General features: G+C 42.2%; 2 protein-coding genes across 6 annotated transcripts in view; both read left to right on the top strand.

Annotated features, from left to right (window-relative positions):
• The first annotated feature begins 1845 nt into the window (after nucleotides 1-1845).
• On the top strand, nucleotides 1846-5794 carry LOC139344999 (leukocyte cell-derived chemotaxin-2-like). The gene is made up of 4 exons (XM_070983446.1): nucleotides 1846-1975; nucleotides 2402-2492; nucleotides 2938-3083; nucleotides 5127-5794. Exons 1-4 carry the CDS (start codon nucleotides 1846-1848, stop codon nucleotides 5291-5293), a joined length of 534 nt encoding a protein of 177 aa, XP_070839547.1. The 3' UTR covers nucleotides 5294-5794.
• Nucleotides 5795-7441: 1647 nt separating this feature from the next.
• The window catches only part of sh3pxd2b (SH3 and PX domains 2B), a 66379-nt gene continuing 51037 nt past the window's right edge, over nucleotides 7442-22783 (top strand). For 4 of the 5 annotated variants that reach the window (XM_070983761.1, XM_070983764.1, XM_070983762.1 and 1 more), the window contains exons 1-3: nucleotides 7451-7841; nucleotides 10432-10512; nucleotides 20755-20830. In XM_070983761.1, coding sequence (XP_070839862.1) covers nucleotides 7770-7841; nucleotides 10432-10512; nucleotides 20755-20830 — 229 coding nt within the window. In that variant the 5' untranslated portion in view covers nucleotides 7451-7769. Of the gene's footprint in view, nucleotides 7842-10431; nucleotides 10513-20754; nucleotides 20831-22783 lie in introns of all 5 variants that reach the window. The other variant, XM_070983760.1, reaches the window with a different exon arrangement.

Genomic DNA, 22783 nt, shown 5'->3' with positions numbered 1-22783 from the left:
AGCAGGACGAACAATAATGAATATGCAAATAGCTAAATTTGGCTGTGGCCTGCCACAGCAAGCACTCTAATTAAGTATGAGACATAATAGTAGTGTGTGTTGCCTGGCAAGCATGCTAACTATGCGCACAGTATCATGAATGGCATTGGCTACATCTGGTGCAGTTAACATAATGTGAAAATGCAGTCTTTGCTAAGCACTACATTGCTTTTGGTATGTGTGGTTTCAGCAATGTATGGATGTGGACAACGACGCCAAACGGCCCCATAATGCAGCAATCACCTAGCAATGCAACAGCCATCTAACAAAACACCATTAAAACTCCACTCCAGCGTAAAATTGCTCAGGAAACAGACACACTTTTTTTTCCCACAAAATTTTTTGCTTTTTCTGTTTTTTTAAATTCACATGCTGAGGCGAATTGCTTTTCCATGCCTCAGCCAGCTATCCAGCCCGACTGTCTCCCAGTCATTACGGCCTTCTAGTGATAAGCAGCTTCTTTCAATCACTGAGCCCAGCGTGTGTTCCTGCGCCAGGGCAGCGTGATTGAAATATTTTCTGTGCCTCTGAGGTTAATAGAGTTAATGAAGATCAAAGACTCGTGTCTGGGCAGGATAATTAGTATTCTGTCAGACTGAAAACACACTATGAATAACTGAACTATGACTCTGTCTGTCTATGTGGACAAGTAACACCGTTCTCAACAAGTGTGCCCAGACGGGGAGCTAAGACGTACCTTGAGACTTTGTTAAAATGTTAAAAAAGAAAATGCTACGAACAACCACATTTAACAAAAGTACTTCAAAGACATAATCAAAAGCAAGTTCGGCGAACTCATTAAAGTTTTTCCATTAACATCCATCAGTTGTTAATGTCTAGAAGGTGTGCTTTTTAGCCTTCTTTATTACATTACAGATTTTTATGGTATTTTACAGCAATCAGCAGTTAGGTGTGACTTGGAAATTTATCAAACTTGCTTCAGGATCAGCAAGTTTTGGGGAATAGTAATTTAGTTGTCTTTCTTTTTGATGATGTGAACTTCGTGTGATTGGTTGGTGATTGGTTTTTGAGCCCTAAAGTGAATCCACTTAACTCTAACCCACCTCAACGTTCTCAATATCTAACCTCTTAAAATGGCTAGAAATAGTTAGGTGGGTAGATGTGTTGTATGATTCGTGCAATCAGTTGCCAGTTTATTAGGGATACTTTGCTAAAACTACTTCAGTCTAATACAACAGTCCTGCAATAAAACCTAACTTCCTGAAGGTTATAATGTTCAGTGTTTAGTCTATTCATTTTGGAGGCTACAGTTTGTGGTGCCGTTGAATTGTATTCTGACAGATGTTTCTATTATTTTGTCCACCACCTTTATATCAATGAGGTTGGGCGAAATAGAAACACATCTCTGTACGTACGTAATTCAACAGCACTACAAACTACACTGCTGAGGGTTGAGTGGATTGGTCAGGTGAGTACAGACAGTAAAATCATCTCAGAATCCCTGAAGTCTGAAGAAACTAAATCCAAAATTGAAGGTAATCCTAAAATACCAATATCACAAAAGTTTGATTTAATCCTTAATCCAGGAGAGTCATTGCATGCCACATTCTCGTTTTTAATCCTCGCCCCTTAAATCTCTGAGTGCTTTTAATCTCTCCTCAAGATGTCCTGTTAAGTTGTGCTTTAGAGCATGACAAGAGGGAAGGTGAAGAATTGCAAAGCCCTGACAAGAGCGCTGACAGCAACATCAAGGTGAAGAGAAATTACACAACAGCAAATGACAGGGGACCTAAGGCTGTTACTCAGAGGAAGAAGGTCAAGAAGACAGGAAATAAAAGAGCTTCAATGGGACCAAGAGGCGACATCAGCTGCACCAAACTGGGAGGTATCTGCCAGTCTAACCGGTACATCTGCCAAGGCCAGTACCTAAAAGACAAGTGCTCAGGCGCAAGGACTCGGCAGTGTTGTATGCCAGGTATCATGACGCAGTTCCACATGAATGCAAACACATACCAGCAAATTTGGAAATATCACAAGGTCTCCAGCTACTTCATGCAGCCACACAAACATACTTCTGGTGTCTGTCGAGTAGGGATTAAAAGGGTTGCGTACCGCTCTTTCCTATCTGAGCCATGAAAATGTGTTATTGTGGGTGTGAGGCTGTATCAGTGTCTGACACACCACTGATATAAAAAACATCAATACATGACATTTGAATCATGTCTTTCTGCTGTAATTGGCCCTATTTCCACAAGAATGGTGCATGAGGTGACTCAGACTCAGTGGATGGTAAAATATCTTTTTTTGAATATACTTGGCCTTTTCGAATGCAATGCAGCTGCCTTTAAATACGTAATAAAAGTACTGGCTTAACATATTACTTGATTTTTACCTGTCTCAGTTGGAGCCTGGAGTATCCTCTGTGCTGGTCACCACAACAACAGAGTGAGGGCGTGTGATGTCCACGGCTGTGGAGCTTTCAACTCCAACAGGTGATTCTTGCAGATCTGATATTCATGCTGAAACCTCGAGATTACTCATGCTGCAAAATGAAAGCTTCGAAGTGCAGATGAGTTGATAATGCAGCATTTCTGGTGTTACATATCCTCTTAAACTGTTCACTGTGTGGCTTCTGACATGTCTTACTCTGTGGGATCAACCTGTTTATGAGGTAGACATGACAACAGTCCCATATCGCAGACAAAATGAATTAGCTGTTATAACTTAAGTTATCATTTAAGGTGATGTCATTTCAAGGCACAGCTCACTTTTACCACCAAATCTTTGATAATGAAGTTTATAGATGATTCCTCTGGGTGGAGATCTGGCCAGACAAGTACAATATTCATAGCTAGACATTGTTGAAATATGACAAATTGGAACAGGCCTTTTAAGATGGCTGTGTAATCCCAATCTTTTCTATTGCTCCTCTTGCAGAGGTAATGACCTACATAAAGCAGTGGACCTGGTGTGTGATGACTACGGTATTATCAACACTCCATTCTCAGGCTTTCTGGCAGGTCCAGTGAGTCGGAAAGACCCCGCTGGGAATCAGTATGATGGGGTGAAACTTCTCAATGATGGTAAGAAGGACGAGATGTCGATACAGTGCTTGAAAGTGAGTGCAGCAAGGGAAATTAACTTTGAAGATTATTAATCATAATTTAAAATTAGAGGACTCTGCCTCTGAAAGTGTTATTTCAATCCATATTTGCATAGGAACCAATGTTAAAGTCAATATGTTTGAGTGCATCTGTCTACTAAATAGAAGATAAGCAAACCATTTATTTTCACTTAATGATAACTGTATAATAAATCAACAAAACTAAGAGTTTACAGTGACATTAGCTGCCCTGTGAGGCTTTAATGCTCAGTGTGAAGGACTGAAGGTTATATAAAAACATGACAGTGCTTGCTGAAGTCAGGGGATAGAAAAATTTCACAAAGACTCATTCAGAAGTTGTTGAGATATTTCATTGAACAATAAATTTTAATACGCTGGTGGCACTTGAGGAAGAGTCAGGGGGTTGCCAAAGGATTGATCATCTGGGAACAATGAACATTCGTCCAAAACTGGTGCTAATCCATGAGGTCGTTGTAGAGATATTTCCTGCTGGTCATGCTAGAAAAAAAAAAAAGTCAGGGAATAATTAAAGTCAGTAGGATTCATCCTCTGGGCACCATGAGTATCTGCACCAAATGTCATCAATCAACCTAATAGCTGTTGAGATACTTCAATTGGGGCCAAAGTGATGGACCAGCCAACTCACTGAGCAGCATGCCATCCTTAGTTTTATCACTAGAAGCCATACTGTCATGGGCTACACCAGAAAATAATTAAAAAGCAGCACTTGTTCTGTTACCTCTGCAAGTAAATTCCTGTAATCTGCAGTGCATGGGGCCATGGCCAGGGCAAAGTCGATGTGAGGTTATTATGGTGTAGGCATTAGGTGAGGATGAAAAAAAGGAGTGATTTAGAGGGATTAGTCAAAGTGTTGGAGAGGGGTGGCTGAAACTCCACTGAACTCCCAATGGCCTCTAACATCATGATGTAGCTGCATCTGAAGCCCCATCAAAGGCTGTTCATGGGTAATGACCCCCACTAAGGGCCATCATTACAGAACAAAGCAACGCATCAGCATGTGTGTTTGTGTTCGTTGAGCCTGGCAGAGGAGCGGACATATGCCTTCGCAATGTACAGTAGGTTCGTGTCTGTATGCTCGTTTGAGGGAGTGTATTTTGAGAGCATCCTGCGTGGATAAGGCACTGGAGTGATGAGTAAACATCATTAGTCCTCATTCTGCCTCTCGCCCTAATTGAACTGTATTATCAGAAGAACACATGTACTGTCAGCTCCTTTCATCTCAGGGTAAAGCACAGACATGATTAGACATCACAGAGAGACATTACCTCACCATGATACCCACATTAATGCCGAGACACTCATCATTAGGAGCTAGTAGCATTTAATGATGGTGTTGAGTTGCAGACTAGCCTACTTTTGGGTTGTTTGTTTCTGAGTCGGCAGCTCACTTGTTTTTGTCTGCAGAATGGTGAAAGGGAGACGGTAAGGTAAGATGTTATTTAGGGTCTCGAGTGGATGTAGATGCATTTGGAATTATAAATGAGCAGTTATGATCCAGCTAGCTCCATGTTCCGTATTTGTCAACTGCATACAGCACGTTAAGAGAAATTCATAGCTTCTAGGGGGAAGCATTGTTAATCCATTGATTTCTACCACATATATCCATTCACCTGTGTGGGAACAGGTTTTCCACTATCATTCACCTCAACTGCATCCACGCTCTCCAGTAAGTTGAGTCAGAAAAATGGGATTCATTTCCCCACAAAATTACCCCATGAAGGTAAAGTGATGAGACCACCTCACTTCACAGGTATAAATGAGCCTTAACTCTCAAAAATGTTCTTAGATTGTGACAGCGAGCTGACCTTACTCAGTCTTGGCATTAGCACCATGTCTTTCTATTACAAAATGTCACTGAAATTCTCAAATTATTGAAGGAAAAGGGGGTGGCAAAAAAAAAAAAAATCCTTCAGCAGCTCTAAGCAGGAAATAACAGTGGATTAATGTCCTCAAAACTATTTTTTCTCTCTTTGTCATCCAGTGCACTGTGTTAAGATCTTCAACATCCGACCTTATCGTTACATCGGCCCGGTGGCTCGGGGAGAGGCCTTGGGTTATCTGTTGCCACTGCAGGAACGCTTCTCTGGCATCACATCACATCTGGAGCTGCAAATGTGTGACAGCACTGACCCGTCACCTTTCATATGACCCTGACTTTCATCTTTCTTGCAACTTGTAATGCTTCACTTTTTGCAATTCTTAATATTTGACCTTTGACCCTGTCAATAAACTCCTTAATTTTTTTGACTGGTCAATGATACGACAGTCCCAATTCTTTATCCTCCCAACCGAATGCATCCTTGCTCTCTCTAAGCATTTAAAAAAAAATTGATGTCTCATATTATGGTAACTACATTTTCCCCTAATGACAGGCTCACGATGGCCAGCTTTTATGTGACTGATGATCCTTTGTGTCATTTCTCTCTTTTCTTTTCTTTTTTTAACTTTTTGTATTATTATTTTTCCGCCTACTGAATGCCACATTCTATCCTAAGTTTACTGGAAAAGCTAAATATGTCCTAATGACATTAACTCTTGCATACTTTTTTCCTTCTCCTTTCTTATGAAAAATCCCACGAACATGGACTCCCATGACCCCCTTTTACATAATCTCTTTATATTTGAATGATGCAATAAATTCTTACTTTCATTTCTGCTTTTGATTTAAGTGATTTTTATTTCCCATAACCCAGTTGGAAGTAAAATGTACACTGTACCTATGCAGAGTCACATAGTTTCATTACTTGTCATAAAAATGAATTGCTTACTTTATTCTAAACTTGCTATGACTATTCTCACCCTTGACATTTTCTCCGTAATGCAGCCATCATTTCATATTAATATCTGCATGTCTGCAAGAGCTGCACCTCCTCCTCAGACAGGGGAAAACTGCCACATATGCAGTATTGATGTAATGATTACAAAACACCAAAAGATGGCGCTGTCTTGCAACAAAACTGCCAGTCAACTCTGAACCTTGGTCATTTGTCTTCTTAAAAGCTGTAAATGTTACAGTAATTTGTCACAAGTATCAAGTGTGATATCAACAGGGAGAAAATCTACTTAACAAGCACATTTGAGAGGCAAAATTAGCCAATTTCCAGTCCAACCCACCACAGCTTTAAGTACCCCATGACTCTTAGAAAGACATTAACCACATACACAGGAAAACATCATGTGATGCTGTCTCAATGAGTCAAGCTCAATGGTTCCTTCCCTTCACCCCATCTCGGTACAAGTGTTCAAGTTTTATATGTATACAATTGTACAAGTTTTCCACCATTACCAGCATTATAGGAACTGTTAATACCCACAGTAAGGAGAGGAAATCTGTGGTGGATTTAGACTGAAATGCAGGTTGGTACACATGTGAGCAAATTACAAAATTAGCCACAATTCCCATACGCACCGTAATACATTTTATCCACTTATCTTGGCTAATAGACTTGGAACACGGTTCCCTAATGCATACACTTTTGTCAGTCTGCTGGGTTTTATTAAATATAAAAAAGGAGAGTATGATTTGATTAAAAAGTATAACTTGTGTACATACAGTCAGATACCTGTAACACATCACAAGTGAATGGGTGTGAACTAGCATTGCTATTAGCAACCAAGCATAATGGATGAAATAGCATTTGCTAGCTAAATGTTAATGTTAGCTAAAACTGAAGGTTTAAATAGCTTGACAGGTAAAAGTAATTGATAGCTAAATGTTTGAAATAGTTAAAAGTAACAGCTAAATAGTTTAAATGGTTAACTTTAATATAGGTTACCTTATACAGCCAAATTAATGACTAAATGACTGACATTATGTTAGCTAGCGTGAAAATGCAATGGATAAACTGTTGAAATGGATAGCTTGGCTAACTAGTTGGAAATATTGGCTGAAGGGTTAAAATAGTTTGCTAAGTAAGGGCTAAATGGTTGACATAACCCTAGATATGTTAAAAGCAATGGATAAACAGATGAAATTGTTAACTTAGTTAACTAGCTATTTATTAAAAGTAATGCTATATTTCCTTAAGCTTGATGCTGCCTTTGAGTGCTGCCTTAAGGTTGTCAATAATTGTTCGTCAGTATACTATAATGTTTCACTTTCCATTCACCTTTCCCAATCTGAGTATTTCTGTGAATTGTCTACATTAAAACTATTTGATACATATGGATCAAAATATTCACAGTAAGGTTGATACAACTTTAAGTCAATGGATTGAACCCGTGGTCGAGCGGTCCTTCAGCCTGTGGTTTGCTCTGACGCTGGAGGGTTGGTCCACGGAGCATAATGGAGCGTCCCAGTCCCTCAAATGGGAGTGGGCGAGCTGGGATAGGCTGGGAGTTTGGTCGGAGCCGTCAGCGGAACAGGACCAGGCACAAGGAAAACGAAGAACCGACTGACTGTTAACTTCTGGCCTGTGAGCGGCTGAATGTTGGACAGGAAATTTGACGCCGACAGTTTTACGGAAAATAGCATTTGTTGCATTCAGAGGTTCACGGATCTGAGCGGCGCGGATGACAAAGAAGCGTCGCCGTGCAAACTTTCTCAACCGGGTTTGATCGCTCGTAAAAACCCAACAGGGATCTCTGTTTTTCTCTCTAAAGGAGGCGTAAAGAAGAGGACATCATGCCACGGCGCACCGTGCAAGAAGTAACCGTGCAAGATGTCCAGAAGCGGAGAAATCCGAACAAACACTACGTAAGCCTGATTTAATTCTCCTTAAAATGAGCAGCAGAGCGAGGTTGCATTGCAGTTCTTCTCCCTTTCCTGTCGGGCAAAGTAAAAACAAAGAGAGTATCAAATTACAGTTTTACCAAGCCAGCCGAAAAGCACAGTTAGACTTTGTCAGACTTTTTAGACACAGTAAATGTTGAAACTCACTCATTATGGCCCAACAAACCTTACAGTAAGGAGAAGACGATAAACACTTAAGTTTGCCACCCTTAGATTAACTGTTGGCTTTGTCACTTCTTTGTTGGATGTTAGATTAACCAGCAGCTTTTATATTTTACTCCTTACAGGGACTGTGGTCAGTATTGTTGTTTTGGGTAACCCTAAGGAGCTCAAATGGATCAGACTCATGTGACTTTGCATACCTTTGAGTGACTATCAGCAATTGAGTGTCACATGTACATATTTGAATTTAGACATTTTGCAATCACTACCAGAGTCTGCAGTCTACCAAAAATTTTCTCCAGTCTTTCCATATGCCTGCTGCCATGTGTGAGCCAGATTAAGGTCCCAGAAAACATCTTAATAGGCAAATCACTGCAGTCCACACAGCATCCAGACTAATCCCCATGAGGGTAGAGTTCAAGTGGAGCATCGCAGCTTTGTCTCGCCTCAGGCTTTCCAATTTACTCAGAAAAACATAGCTATAGGCACCAGGAACCAGGAAGTATAACTGACAGAGTTTCTAAGGTCACCGCAGTGAACACAGCTATGTTTGAGCAAGGGAAGAGCCAAAACATTATATACCATGAGTCATGTGGCATGTTTTCAATCAGGGATGTCTCCTTATAGCCAGATGTATTGATAATTTGACTACTTACACAGAATAGCTCTTGTTCTGTGGTGTTTAGTTGATGGAGACAGTAACTTGACAATATCCTGATGTCTGTAAGAGATGTCAGGTTATAATACTGCCATTATCTTACTAAGTGTCTCTCCATTGCCATACAGTACCTGTGCCAATTTAGGGTTTTTGTTCAAGTCCCACTACTGTGTGTGTGGGTCAGGAGAAAAGTAGGGATAGAAAACCATCATTCCCCGCTGCTACTGGAAAGCTTGTGTGGGAGACAAGAATGTCAAAAAGACAAAGGCCCTTTGCCTGCTTTTCTGCAGTTTGTAAACAGCGGAGCTTTCGCTCTTGTCTGAAATATTCAGGGATACATCAGGGGAGGATTTGTCGGCAAAAGTGCACACAGTCAGTTTAACACATCCATGACATCATAGGATGGAGAGGGCCAAGAGTGCGAGCCAGTGCCAAGGCCTTAGTAGGTGTTAGCGTTAGTTCCGTGTACATGGTGCGTGGCTCCATGTGCACTCATGCACATATGTTGATTTGCATCCATCTGTGTGTGAAAATGATGCCTGGGTTGAGGGACCAACAGACCTTACACCAGTGTGCATGTTCGTGGTCAAGGACACACAGTTCTAGAGGTCCTGTGTCTTCTCCATCTGTCTGTTTGCTCTCTGGTGGAGGCCATGTGGTTCAGGGCCTCTGGTACTCTCTCCATTCAACCCTGGAGGTTTGGGTTAAGAGTGCAAAAAGCAGCTTCTATCTCTGCTGCTCATCAGAGAGGAAGCTCTAATGTAGACAGGAAAAAAGAGGCCTTACATATATAAGAGCTTTTTATTGCCAGTGTTTCAGTTTCAGCTTCCCTTTTCTTCTCCACAGCTACGCCTTCAGCCTCATCTGACATTGTAGTGGTAGTACTGGTAGTAGTTTCATAAAAGGTCCTCATACACCCTTTTGCATATAACCGTTCTCCCTCTTAATTGTTGAGAATTTAGTAGTTGGGGAAATAGCAGTTGGCCGCAGACAAATAAATATATACTGTTTTGAATGAAGACGACCTCCCTGTGGGCCTGAGTTGGTCCGACCATGGCCATGTCTGACTCTAGTGCCCTGAAAGAGACAGTGAGCAGGTCTGGGACTGGGGCCAGCAGCTTTCAGCCAGACACAGAGAGCCACCGGGGAGTTTCCAGTCACCTCCTTGCCTCTCCCCTCTTCTTCTTTAGTGAACAACATAAAGAACTGTGTCTGTTTCCTCTAGACTCTCAGTGATTAGATGGTTTTTAACATAGTGCCACAAATGATACAAAGGTATCAACAATTCATCAGTGTTGTAATGGTGTTTGTAGCACTTGGCATACGTTTACAATGTGATGTTACGCAGCATTAAAGACCTCACATCAGACTCATTAACGGTTGTTTTCATTGTTGCTTTTGCTGCTCGGTTCTTCTTGGCAGTACCTGCCACAGCAAAGTGTCTCAAAGAGCTGCAATTTTGGAAATACGGCATAATCAAATCTGCTGCTTTCGCGCAGGATAATGACTTCCTCTTGGGCAGGAAGTGATGCAAATGGACTGGGAAATGAAATAATAGGATATCCCTTAAGCGTTCCTGTGAACAGATGATGACACTGACTCCTGCTTCATGTTGCCTAACAAGTGTGCTGTCTGCCTTTCCTCTTGATATCCTCTCTAGGAGTGCTGCCCTGGGTGGTTTTGGCTGTTTATTAGCTTGACTGTTCCAGTTATTTTTGTCTTTTGCTTTTCCAGGTTTACATTATCAAAGTGTCCTGGAGCGATGGCAGCACAGAAATCATTTACAGACGCTACAGCAAGTTCTTCGACCTGCAGGTGAGTAAGTGTGTTAGTGTTTCTTGGCATTCGATTATCTTTCAATACTGTAGTTGTGTGCAGTTGCACATTTTAAGGGGCAAGCAGTGTGACGAGTTCTAACTTTTCCACCAGCCAAGACTAGCATGGCTCAGTAAGTGAATGGAAGTACTCTCAATACAGCACTGTGCCCCTGCAGACCTTTGCTTGTAGCCAAGCCCTCCCTGCTCCACCCATGTGACATTGGTAATTATATTGTGCGAGAGGAGTCGGAAAATGTCCCAATGAAGTTAATAGAGGACAGTGATGAATGCGACGACCACACTGATGACCACAGAAATGTCTGAATCATTCTCGAACGTCACGCTGGCAGTGTGTGTTGCACAAGGAGGGAATCTCATTAGTATCCTAGTTTCTCTTCCTCTTTCGAAGGTAATGGATCTGGGGCCCCGGCCACATCTGAGCTTAGAGAGCATGGACTCAAGGAAATCCAGAGAGGCAGCCGCTTTTAATGAGCACATGGTCGATTTAGGTGAAGCATACTGTCATTCCTAATTGGATTAAATTCCTTTTAATTGATTAGGATGGTCAAAGCATGAGCAATGAAATAAAAAAATGATATTGCTCCACAGAGGTTTTTCTCAGCCTGCAGTTGTATGTTAACCAGAATAATGCAAACTATTTCACAGCTAATTTCATTTGTTTGACTTAAGCCTACAAAAGCTGCCAATAGTGTTTCTTATAGATCAGCTCAAATCACACTTACAAATGTTTTTGTTTTGTTTTGTTTTTTCATCATGGCACCCTCCCGTTTTTGCAGCCATGCCAAAATAAAAGTGCATGTGTAGCTATGAACAGTAATCTTTGTAGTGCAATGAAAACAGATTGGCTACAAACACTGACTAAGGGCTGGTCTCTGGTCATTACTGATAACATTTAAAGGTGTATTAAGTCATCGGTGCCCATAAACTATTGTCAATCAGCAAGAACAAGAACAACAGTTAAAGAACTACACAAGCACAAACCCCATCCCTCTTTCCCGTTATTACTGTCGTCTATAATGACACAAATGATAAAGATTTCATGAAAGAGACAAGAAATATGGCTAATCTGAAAGTGTACTGTGACATATGTGTAAGCAAGATTTTGTATATCGGTGCTAAATTTCAATTCAATTCAATTCAATATTCCTTTATTAGTCCCACGAGGGGAAATTCCAAATTCCAAATTTTCCTAACAGTGCTACTAACTAACAGTTAATCTAAAATATCACAATCAATTGTCACACATTGGAAAACTGTCTCTAAAGTAAGTTAAGCTCAGTCCGAGCTTTCCCAGGGTTGGTTTTTCAGTAAGTTTGGTGTCATCATTCAGCCGTGGCACTGCTTTGCTTTTGATGTTTTTGGCCCAAGAACAATGCTTTTTAGACTTAGTGAGTGGTGTGACCAAGGAGTTTTCTTTCCATCATAGGCTGGAAAGTGAGTTTTGAAAGTCAACATGGGATGCAATAATTCCTGTATCAGATTTGATTGACTTAACATGTCATTTGTTTGCTAGGAAGCACAAAAACTCTCCTGTTGCATCCACAGATATTGATAAAACAACAAAATCATTCTGTGCTTATTTCATCATAGATTACCACTACAAATCACTAGTTACATCACTAAAGGCCTAGAGTATTGGATCAATGGGATTGGATCCGGTGACCATGTGTGACATATTTGCAGCAGAGGCATTCCCTGCTAGTGTCCCCCCCCCCCCCCCCCCCCCCCCCCCCCCGCCGTGCCATTCAGCTGCTTCCTGCTGTGCTGACAGCCTGTGGGTGGGCTCTCACTGCTGAAGGAGATGTAGATAAACCCAGCTGGAAAGCTTACAAACCAATCTCTTATCTCCTGTAAGGCTTGGCATTGAGGTATCATAAGCCACCTTGAGGCTGTGGTATTTCTTAAAGAAAAGTGGCGAGTTGGAACGATCATCAGCTCCAATGTGATAAAGAGATTATACGTTTCATCTGCTCGCATTGTTCAGAGAACTTGTTTTCAGAGAAGTTGTTTTTAAATGGTTATCTGATGAATAAGGCGGTGGTTTGACATCATCAGGCGTCATCCCAGGTGCCCGGCCGGGACAGAGACATCGAGCTGAGTCATTCAGCTCCTCTCGTTCATGTTTCTTCATTTCCTGTCATCCTCCTTTGCTTCTTTACATCTTACCCTGCCTTTTGCCCGTCTGCTCTGGTCATCCCTCGTGTGGCTTGACGCTGCTGTTATGTAAATGGAGATTATACTGTTTGAAAAACAACAAAATGACACGTTAAGTGTCTCTGGTCATTCCAAAGCCTCAGAGCCAGACAGGAAGTATTATTCACCCCCTCAACGCAGCTGGCCCGAGCAGCGGATGCCTTAGTTCAACCAAGTCATCCTGCTTTTTGTGTGATCACACCGTTTACTCACTCAGTCTGACTTCAGTATCATTTCTACATATATGAGCGGAGTTTCTATCCCTCCAGACCTGTTTGGTTATTATCATTTAAACACATATGTATGTATTTTAGATTTGGGTGACACATTATCAACCATCTTTCTTTCATATAACAGGTCAAATTCAGACCAGGTTGTGTTTAACATACAGCCTGGTGTTGAGGAGAATCTCTCTCTCACACACACACACACACACACACACACACACACACACACACACACACACACACACACACACACACACACACACACACACACACAGGGTGTTTCATTAGATAATTATTATCTTAATACTAATTTGCATTCCTTCATCTTTTTAAATGTTGTTCTCTTGTTTTAACTTGCCCGGGAACAATTCTCCTGCCAGGTCTCCACCACATCAAACGCTGTGCAACACGACTGACATCATGGCTCAGACATGTCTCTCATTACCAATCTCTTACACGTCTGACAGGATCTTGAGAATAGTTGACGAAGAGCCAGACGTTTTTCTCGCCCCAGATATTTCTGCTACTGCTACTACTAACAGCAAAGCAGTCTGTAACTGCTCCCCCTAAATAGCATCAGGGAGTTCAGTATCCATTTCTGCATGCTAGTGAAGGACTCGATGGTGAGATAGAATTATTGCCTGCGCTTATGCATAAATGTATGTAATGCAAAGTGTATGTTTAGTCTTGCAAGCTGTGGAATACTGAGAGAATGAATTGAGCGTTTAGCATTTTAACAGGAAACCTCTGGGGGTTTTCTCCCCTCTGTGTCAGTGTTAAATTGTGAACAAAAATAGACTGATCGGTTGCTTCAGACACATGGAAAGTGCAGAGATTTTTTTGCCATGGGGTCATCTTAGTGGCTTTGCAATTTTATTTCCATGTCACTGAGAACAGTTTCCATGCTGCACACGTGTCCACTCGACTTCACAAGCTTCGTCTTCCAGCGTTCCCGCTCGCTTTGGATACGGGATACACTTTAAAGCTGTCGGAAAAAATCCAATATATCACTGCGTGCTTATTCAGAGTTGCACAGCTGTCATTTTTTCCATCTGCAGTAAGCAAGCAACAAAACTTTTCAAGGGAGGCAGTTTGTTTTGCTTAGAGCGGTGGGGCTGCCTGTTGTGCACATTTCGCCAAGCAGCAACAATGTGCTCATTTCCTTCTTGTGCCCAGTAACTTTGGCCATTTTCAGAATAAAATGCGCTTTAGGTGTGAGACAGGGAAGTGCCTCACGTCTTGTTATTAACTGGTGATCTGTCCGGGGTGCACCCTGCCACTCGTCCAGTGCATGCTGGGATATGCTCCAGATCCAGTGACTAAGAATAGAGTAAGTGGGTATAGAAAAGTGATGTATGCATGGCAATTGTGCCTTAGCAACAAGTGGGCGGGGGGCAGTATATGACACCCGATAAATTGTGTCATATGCCTCCAGAGAGACGAGGAGTCCAGACATAAAGGGTGTGATTAAACCAAGGCTTATCAGTGTGGCAGCTGCCCACCAAAGCAGTAACTCCTGTCAGTCAGGCCTTAGATGGCATTTAAGAAGCACAAGTTAAACACATTAGTAATTATTGTATTGTATTATTGTACCCTTGTGTGCTGTTGTTAAACTGACCCTCTGCTGTGACCTCAAAGGAGTAGACATGTGAAAAGACAATGGCCCTAAAGGGACTACCTAAAAAGATTATTATCTTGACCATATTCAGACTGAACATACAGCACCAGTATCATCTATGAGTCCCCAGAAAGTGCATATTAAAGATAAATAGATTTCTTACTCATTCATCTATCCATTCATCCATCACCTATACCTGTTGACCCTGTGCTGCGTCACGGGGGGGGCCGTATCAGTTCATATTGGGCTCATCCTTCATTTTCATTCTTGTGCAAACAGGGAAAGTAGTCATTGGCAGCATAAAGCATTACATGGATGATCAACCCTTGGCTTTATGCAGTATTGTAAGTTCACCTGATAACATTGAGAGCTACAGCCGATGCCGGATCTCTTTGTTCTCACTGCTTAAGAAATGAACAAATAGCTCAGCCTTCCACAAATGAAGGGTGCTTCAGTAACAGTCTGGCTCTCCGCAAAGGGTTAAAATGACCTCAAGCATGAATGTATAGCGGACTGAGCGAGAATCAGAGGTCTACTGAGATAGGCGTGTTGGAAAGAGAGTAGCCATTGTTCTCTGGCCTTTTATGCTCTCATTCAAGAGAGTCCCGGGCGTCTTAGATCTGCTTTATTAGGCCTTTATTTGAAAGCTGATGATGTGGTTAAAGCGGATATGGAGTAGACAAATTATAGCCCCTTGGACCATTACGTTAGTCTCTGAATCAGCAAGAATTTGGTAAATGAAATAACAGTGCTGAAAAGTTTACAGTATTACAACAGACTGGTAACGTGACAGCGGATCTATTTGTTCTTCTTCCTTACATCCTTCTTGAAATGTGTCAAACAGTTTTTTTAATTAGAGTAAGTGGCAAACTTTGACACAGCAATGTTTTAAGAGTTTTAACATTTTCTGTTCAACGTGTATTCACTCATTATTCAGTTTCCCTGGCAGAGTATAGCTTTGCTGACTGTTTCTTAATCTATCGCAGAAAATCTCAATATTTTACAAACATTGTTTAGAATGATAGCAATGTGATTGATCGGGCTTTGGTCAAGGGTTTGAATTCAACTTTTGACACAGTTTTGACAACTGAGGAGTTCATAGACTGAAATTAGCACATTTTTTTAGGCATTGTTTGAGGTGATCACTGTGTGGTGTCCACGATTACTATCTATATCTATCATTATCCATCCATCCATCCATTGTCTATACCCGACTATCCCTTTTCAGGGTTGCGGGGGGGGGGGGGGGGGGGGGTGCAAGAGGCGGGGTACACCCTGAACCGGTCGCCAGCCGATTGCAGGCCAAAAGAGTCACCAGTTAACCTAGTGAGCATGTTTTTGGTCTGTGGGAGGAAGCCGGGGTGCCCGGAGAGAACCCACGCATGCACAGGGATCGAACCGGCAGCCTTCTTGCTGTGAGGCACGCACACGACCTGCTGCTCCACAGTGCCGCCCCTCTGTCATTATCATTTCCTTCTAACTAAATGGACTGAGCAGGACACTATCTCTGATAACGTACTTCAGAATAGCCTTGGAAAGTCGCGTGGAGCTTGACCGTAGTCCGCCTCGGCCTGTCATCTTCATGCCTGTAGAGCATGAATATTTGATGTTGGGTGCATGATGTAACTGGTATTTTGAAGAGACAGCTTTACTCTCTCCAGATGCCTTTTCTTGTGTGAGTGGCTCTGATTACAGAGTAGATACAAGGTTTGGAGTAGACACAGAGACTGGGTGTGTCCTCACTCACAGTCAGGCACATGGGAACAATTACAGTGTGTGGGGTATTGGCTCTTCTGTGTTTGTCTCTCTCTGTCTGCCTGTGTCTTTGCGCATGCCGTCTCTCTTAAGGTGACACTGCGTCCCTGTCGAAGCATCTGACTCTTAAGCCGAGCAGATTGTCGCTTAGTGAGTTTTGTGCTCCTCTTCTGTCCTTTTCTGAATTCCCTCTGTGCCCTCTGCTGTATGGAAGACTAAAGTGGACTGACTCACCTCTCTCTTTGTCTTTATTTTGCAGACAAAGAGGGTTCATGGCTCACTTTTCTGTCCTCATTCTGTTCAGTCTTTTCTTTGTTTCAAGGAAAATTATGGCTTTAGCTTATGATGGTTAGCATTAGCAGTCAGAGCCAATTACAGGTCATTTAAGTGCAACCATATCTGGCTTGATATCCAGGCCATCCCTTATCTCTGGCCTCATTGGACACAGTATCAAACATAACCACCAAACACCAGTTTTCTCAGATGCAGTTAATACCATAACCCATGTCTGTCAGGTATCAAAGTATTATTGGATTATATGCTGGACAGCTTGTAATATATCTAATCTTAAATGGAGATAAATTAGAACAAGCCCTTTGGAGTGAGAGAGGTTGAGTTCATCAAACATGTAGAAACTCAATTTTAGATTCCAAAGCAAAGAAAATGTCTTTTTTCTTGGCATGCTTGAAGATTTGAGTCAGAACTAATTAGAGGGTTTTAGATTAGGTTAAAATGAAGTTATTGAACTTCCTTGTATACGCAATAAGGATTCTGCACAAAGTGCTCAAAGTGAAACAAATGGACATTTAGAAGCATTAATGTGAGCAAGAGTTAGTGAAGAACTGGAGTGAGGCAGAGAAGACAAAGGGCTGGGAGGGCCTGTCTGTAGACATTCACCTGTAAAACATATGTCCTCTTGTATACTTGAACATAGATCATCTTTCTTCCTTTTTCTGACTGGTGTTTTTCCATCCAGATGCCTGTAGCTATCCAGGAGCTGTCAGACCTTTGGCTCTAGTGCCGCTGAGGCGCTGTTGAGATTTCAGCCTACTGCTATATTTCAATTAGAACTAAAACACCTGTTTGAATTACGAATGCTCATTCATTAAGGACATCTAATGTGGTTTTGCAGTCGCTCTCGTCATTGAGTCTGTTCTTCCGGCTGTCTTGGTTCGGATCGCAGTGGAAAGAAGGCAAACTGTCCAAAAAATGCATCTGCGCTTTACCCAAAATAGAAAGTGATCAAGGCCTATCTACTTAAGTGATTTGAAGCTGTCTAAACATTATGCCGCTCCATTGTTTTATGGCAACAACACCTCTTTGGCGCCTGACTAGACCGAGGCAGTCCATATAAAGCAACATAAAATACTATCTGGCACAGGCCTCTGCCTTTCCCATAACCTCTCCATCACCTCACCTCATATTATACCTTCCCCTGTCTCCCTCTATTAGTTTTGGCTCAATCCAACTTATTGTTTCTTTCCAATTCACCAGAGGACTCTCTGTGACAGCTGTACTTAATTTATGTTGTTGTAAAAATGCATGAATACTCCGGAAAAAACGTAACAAGATAAGATTTAATAGCATAGAATATCAACTATGAACTTCGGTGGATGATACCGACCTCGTGAAAAATAATGTCTGGTGAGCAGATGAAGTGCAGCACTCTGCATCCTCCACGTTTCATGACCCACACCTGTAAAATTAGATTCAAGAGTAGGCGGCTCAGAGGAGGCCGATCAGTGATATAGTTTGTGGTATAATATTAATGTTTTGAGTCAATTATGTTTCATGTTGGCAGCAAACGGGATGCTTCTCATCGTCCAATATGAGCGGTATTGCCAAACCAAATCTAAAATCTGCCTTATGTTACACATCAGATGTCTTCCTTTTTAAGATTCTGCATACAGAGATGCGTACGCTCGCTGTGAGATCTGAAATTGAGCCACTGAGGGTAAACATACCCAAACATTACTGTTTGGGTATTGCCAATGCTGCATGTTCGAGAAATGAGTCACACCAGTGACGGTACAGAGCTGTGTAACAGTGAAAAAAATCCCTGTTTAGCACAGCCTTGACAGCTATATCCATTTTACCAGGTTGTCATTGAACAGAACCCGAAAGAAATCTCATTAATCTTCACTGTTAAAGCTCTGTCCCTGATTTCAGTTGAAGCGTAACGATCTTTGGAGTGCCTTCATGAGGAAGTCTGCATAGTAGCACGTTTGGCCATCTGTCACTCATTTGCTAATAAAGGCAACTTGAACATCAAAGGTAATCTGACCCAGAACTGCATAAGAATGTTTTAGATCAGGAGGATTATCTCAGTAGTGACAGAATGAGAACTTTTTTTTTGAAGATCAAAGAATGAAGGTTTTAGTTTCAGCTTGTGATTTCATTAATAGATCACTGAACTGAGAGGAGAAACTCAGCAGTGAACCCCCTGGTGCGACCACGCTGACTAAAAACAGTGATCAAATAATCCGATAATTAATTGAAGAAATGGTATATCCCGTTAAATCATTCAGCCACACTTTGACTGCTTCTGCAGAGCCGTGCAACACTTGCTTGAATCCCCCTAAAAATGTTTTTCTGCAGTCGAATAAAATTTGCCGTGGAACATGAAAGCCTTCTCTTAATGTTTGTGAACTACTGGATTCTGTAATCTGAGTGAGATATCAGAGAAATGTCCAAACACTCCTCTGTCAAGTGTTTTTATTCATCGCCCTAAATCTTATGGTTGGAGGATTCGTTTGGGTTTACCTCAAGCAGCATGCAAGGATCCATAAGTGAAGACATTTTAGGGTTCTTTGACATCTGTTTTCAGTTTTTCTACATTCTCCTCCATTTTTTTTCCCTGTGTTTTCAGTTTGGATTTTTCTGAATTCTTTGTTTATGATTGAAGCACATTTTTCAGAATCAGAAAGTGTCTCATCATGTGATAGAAGAGTACAATTTCAGCAATTCAGACAGAAAATAATCAGAATTTTAAATATCGATGATTTGATGTAACACCTGGACAGCCTCCACGTGTCTCCATATGCAGCTCAAACGCAGCAGGTGAGGTGGGTTTGACGGAGGCTCTTCTCACATATGGGCGACGCTCCTCCTTGTTTACGTGTTTGACCAGAAACAGACTCAGATTCATCATTTTTCCAGCAGAATATCTGACTGTGTGCAGATATGAAGTCTTCAGTGAACTCTTGCATCTGCTGATGTGTTTGCACTTCTGAGAGTTTGCTTTGTCTCTCAGCGGGTGTCTTCAGTGTGTGTGTGTGTGTGTGTGTGTGTGTGTGTGTGTGTATGTTTGTGTGTGACTCACCAAAACATATCAGTGTTGTTGTTGTTTTTTTCGCGGCTCACTCAGCTCAGATTCCCTGAAAAAAAAAAAAAAAAGCTATAATGGTTGGGAAAACCCTAATTTTCATAAATTGCATCCACATTTTGGCATTTTCCTCAATATTCTGCATTTTGCAATTGATTCCCACGGTGGCGCAGCAGGTAGTGCCTCACAGCAAGAAGGTCGCCGGTTCGATCCCCGGGTCGGGCCTTTCTGTGTGAAGTTTGCATGTTCTTCCCGTGCATGCGTGGGTTCTCTCCGGGCACTCTGGCTTCCTCCCACAGACCAAAAACATGCTCATTAGGTTGATTGGTGACTCTAAAATTGTCCTTAGGTGTGAGTGTGAGCATGAATGGTTGTATGTCTGTGTATGTTGCCCTGTGATCGACTGGCGACCAGTTCAGGGTGTACCCCGCCTCTCGCCCGTTGACAGCTGGGATAGGCTCCACCCCCCCGCAACCCCGAAACCCCATTTCTACTGTCAAATTCCGCTGTTTTGTTCATGTTTTCTGCATCGTGGAAATCGCAGGGCTCTACAATGTACAGATCCACTATCAGAAAAGAGCATAAGAACAAGAGAGAGTCCACCTGGAGTTCACTGGCCAGGTGTCCTTTTATTGGCCTCAGCTGCATGGGGAAGGAGGTCGTGCACAGACACACGAGCACAAATATTTACTTATACGTGAACAACCATACATGTGGAAGAGCAAAGAAGACATTAGTGGACTAAAAGAGAAACTGCAAATCAGACCGAAGGAGCCACTGCTCTCTGGCCTTTGAAGATGATAGAAACAGGAATGTTCCACCATGTCAATGGTGCCTCGCTGCTAAGAGCCACTTTGCTGCAGCAGCACATGAACTAGAGGGGAAAAACCATACCATCTGCTCAGGACATTCCTAATCATTGGCAGGTTTTACTTCATTGGCCGAATTCCTCGTAGGAACTGCTGATATGTAAAACTGTAAGCCCTTACGCTCCGGCCTCAGCGATCCTGTTGTGTGTACTGTTAAGTGCATGTTTATGTGTATGTGTGAGCGTAAATGCCTTTGTGTGCTAATTGGTTTTAATTAATTGTGGCATTTCAGATGGAACTGCTGGATAAATTCCCAGTGGAAGGAGGCCAGAAAGACCCAAAGCGCAGGATCATTCCATTCCTACCAGGTAAGAGTTAACACATGTCCCCAGGGCCCTTTCACACACACTACTGTACACATAGCACACACACGCACAACTGTGGCTTGTCTGAAATGAATAGAGGAAGAGTTATTTTCATATTCAGTGGATTAGTATCAAGACAAATGGCAAAACATTTGCTGTTTCCAGCCTCTGGTATATTAGCATTTGCTCTTTTCTCCCATTCATATCAATGCCTTTTGGGTTTCGGACAGCTACTTGGACAGATGGCGCCATAACAAGACACAAAGAACAGCGAACTCGTGCATTATCGCTCCTCCCACCTCTGTGTATTGTCGTGTCTCCGTCTCATTCCTGCTCCCATCAAAAACATTTGCAGGCATCGGGTTAAAACGGGGACAACAATGACTCAGTGATAGGCTGAGAATAAACACGACAGAATGAGCCAGAACAATCTGCTGCAGCCATAAGTGGTCATGACCACACTGTTTCTGTGAACCAAGAAAGAATATGTTTTCCATCTACTCCTCAGACGCTCAGCTGACTCAGCTCAGCGTATAGCCAGCAGGCATACATGTATTAAACAATTACACGGATTAGTGTTGGAGCCTTCGGGTGATACGTTTAATGTTTGCCAATTTGACAAAAGAATACCTGAGATCATAAAATGAAAAGTTTACAATGCGTGACGCTCAGGACGAGCCGTCTTCGCTGCACGGTTGTCCCGGCTGAATCATCATCTTGTGTAAAACCTGACTCGCCAAAATTATGCTTCCTTCTTTTGAGTTTCCATTACTCTCCTACAAGGACAACGGCAATGCAGCTTGTTTGGAATAAGGACTTTGGGTGTGCTCGACCAACTTTTTTACATTTAGATCCTGCTGAAAGTAATCCTCTATGAGAGTTTGGAAGAAAGCCTCACCCAAAGACCCCACCCACATCTCCCCTACCGGGCTTGGGACGAGTGGGGGATAGGATTTTTTTTTTTTTTTTTTTTTTTGTGGCCTTGCAGGTCTGGAACTCATTGAAAGAATACACACACACGGACACACATGCGCACGTGCACACACACTCTCAGACTGACGAGTCGGAGGAGGGGGAGGGGGAAGAAAGATAGAAAAATACTGCTTTTCATACTATCCCTGTACAGTCTCTGCTACATTAAACTGTTAACTTCCCTCCTGCTTTTACAGTTTTGCCCTGGAATGAGAGATTTTCATCCACTTCCCATGAAGGATCTTTGCTTTTCCTTCCTGTCTTCAAGTGACGCTCTGAGTGTTGTTCGACTTTCGCTCGTCCTTTTTTTCCGTGGAAGAAAAAGACGACTGAAATGCCCCCAGAGGAAGGCACTAAACTCCCATCTGCTCCTCTGGAACTGTTTGCTTTTGTAGTACAGTGTTGCTGACAAAAAAAATGTTTATCCTCAGTGCCTGCATATATTGAGGTTTAAGAGAATGACCATTACTAGTCTTAGATCCCAGATCAGTATACATCTCTGAGATGAATTCCAAGCTTACATTTACTTCACATTCGTAGAGCAAAAGTCTGGACTGTGGGCTGAGACCAGCATAACAAGACCCGGAAGTGGTTTTCCCTTCTTGGTTTGGTTTGTCAAGGCCCCGAGCTGTTTTTACTTGTTTGGTATCTCAACATCAGCAAAGTGGCTTGTCTGAATGTGTGCATAGTGCAGAATTTATGCTGTGTTTTTGCCAGGTGGACACGCAAAAAGCTTGACTGCTGCATTTTGTCCACCCTTTGAGGCCCAAAAACTTGGCCATCTAATATATATATGTGTGTGTGTGTGTGTGTGTGTGTGTGTGTGTGTGTGTGTGTGTGTGTGTGTGTGTGTGTGTGTGTGTGTGTGTGTGTGTGTGTGTGTGTGTGTGTGTGTATATATATATATATACACACACAGGAGGTTGACTCTTGCTGTTTCAACATTGCGTGGTATCTATAGGCCATATGTTGTCTGAATACGTC

This window comes from Chaetodon trifascialis, chromosome 16, assembly GCF_039877785.1.
Source record: "Chaetodon trifascialis isolate fChaTrf1 chromosome 16, fChaTrf1.hap1, whole genome shotgun sequence".
Classification (NCBI taxonomy): Eukaryota; Metazoa; Chordata; class Actinopteri; order Chaetodontiformes; family Chaetodontidae; genus Chaetodon; species Chaetodon trifascialis.
The sequence above is the reverse complement of the archived record's forward strand: the minus strand, read 5'-3'. Positions and strand labels throughout refer to the sequence as shown.

Excerpts from the sequence above, each read along its gene's own strand:
- LOC139344999 (XM_070983446.1), top strand. The coding sequence starts at position 1,846 with ATGGGACCAAGAGGCGACATCAGCTGCACCAAACTGGGAGGTATCTGC. Across the intron at positions 2,493-2,937 it reads GGAGCTTTCAACTCCAACAG|AGGTAATGACCTACATAAAG; the intron begins GTGATTCTTGCA and ends CTCCTCTTGCAG. Across the intron at positions 3,084-5,126 it reads GGTGAAACTTCTCAATGATG|TGCACTGTGTTAAGATCTTC; the intron begins GTAAGAAGGACG and ends TTTGTCATCCAG.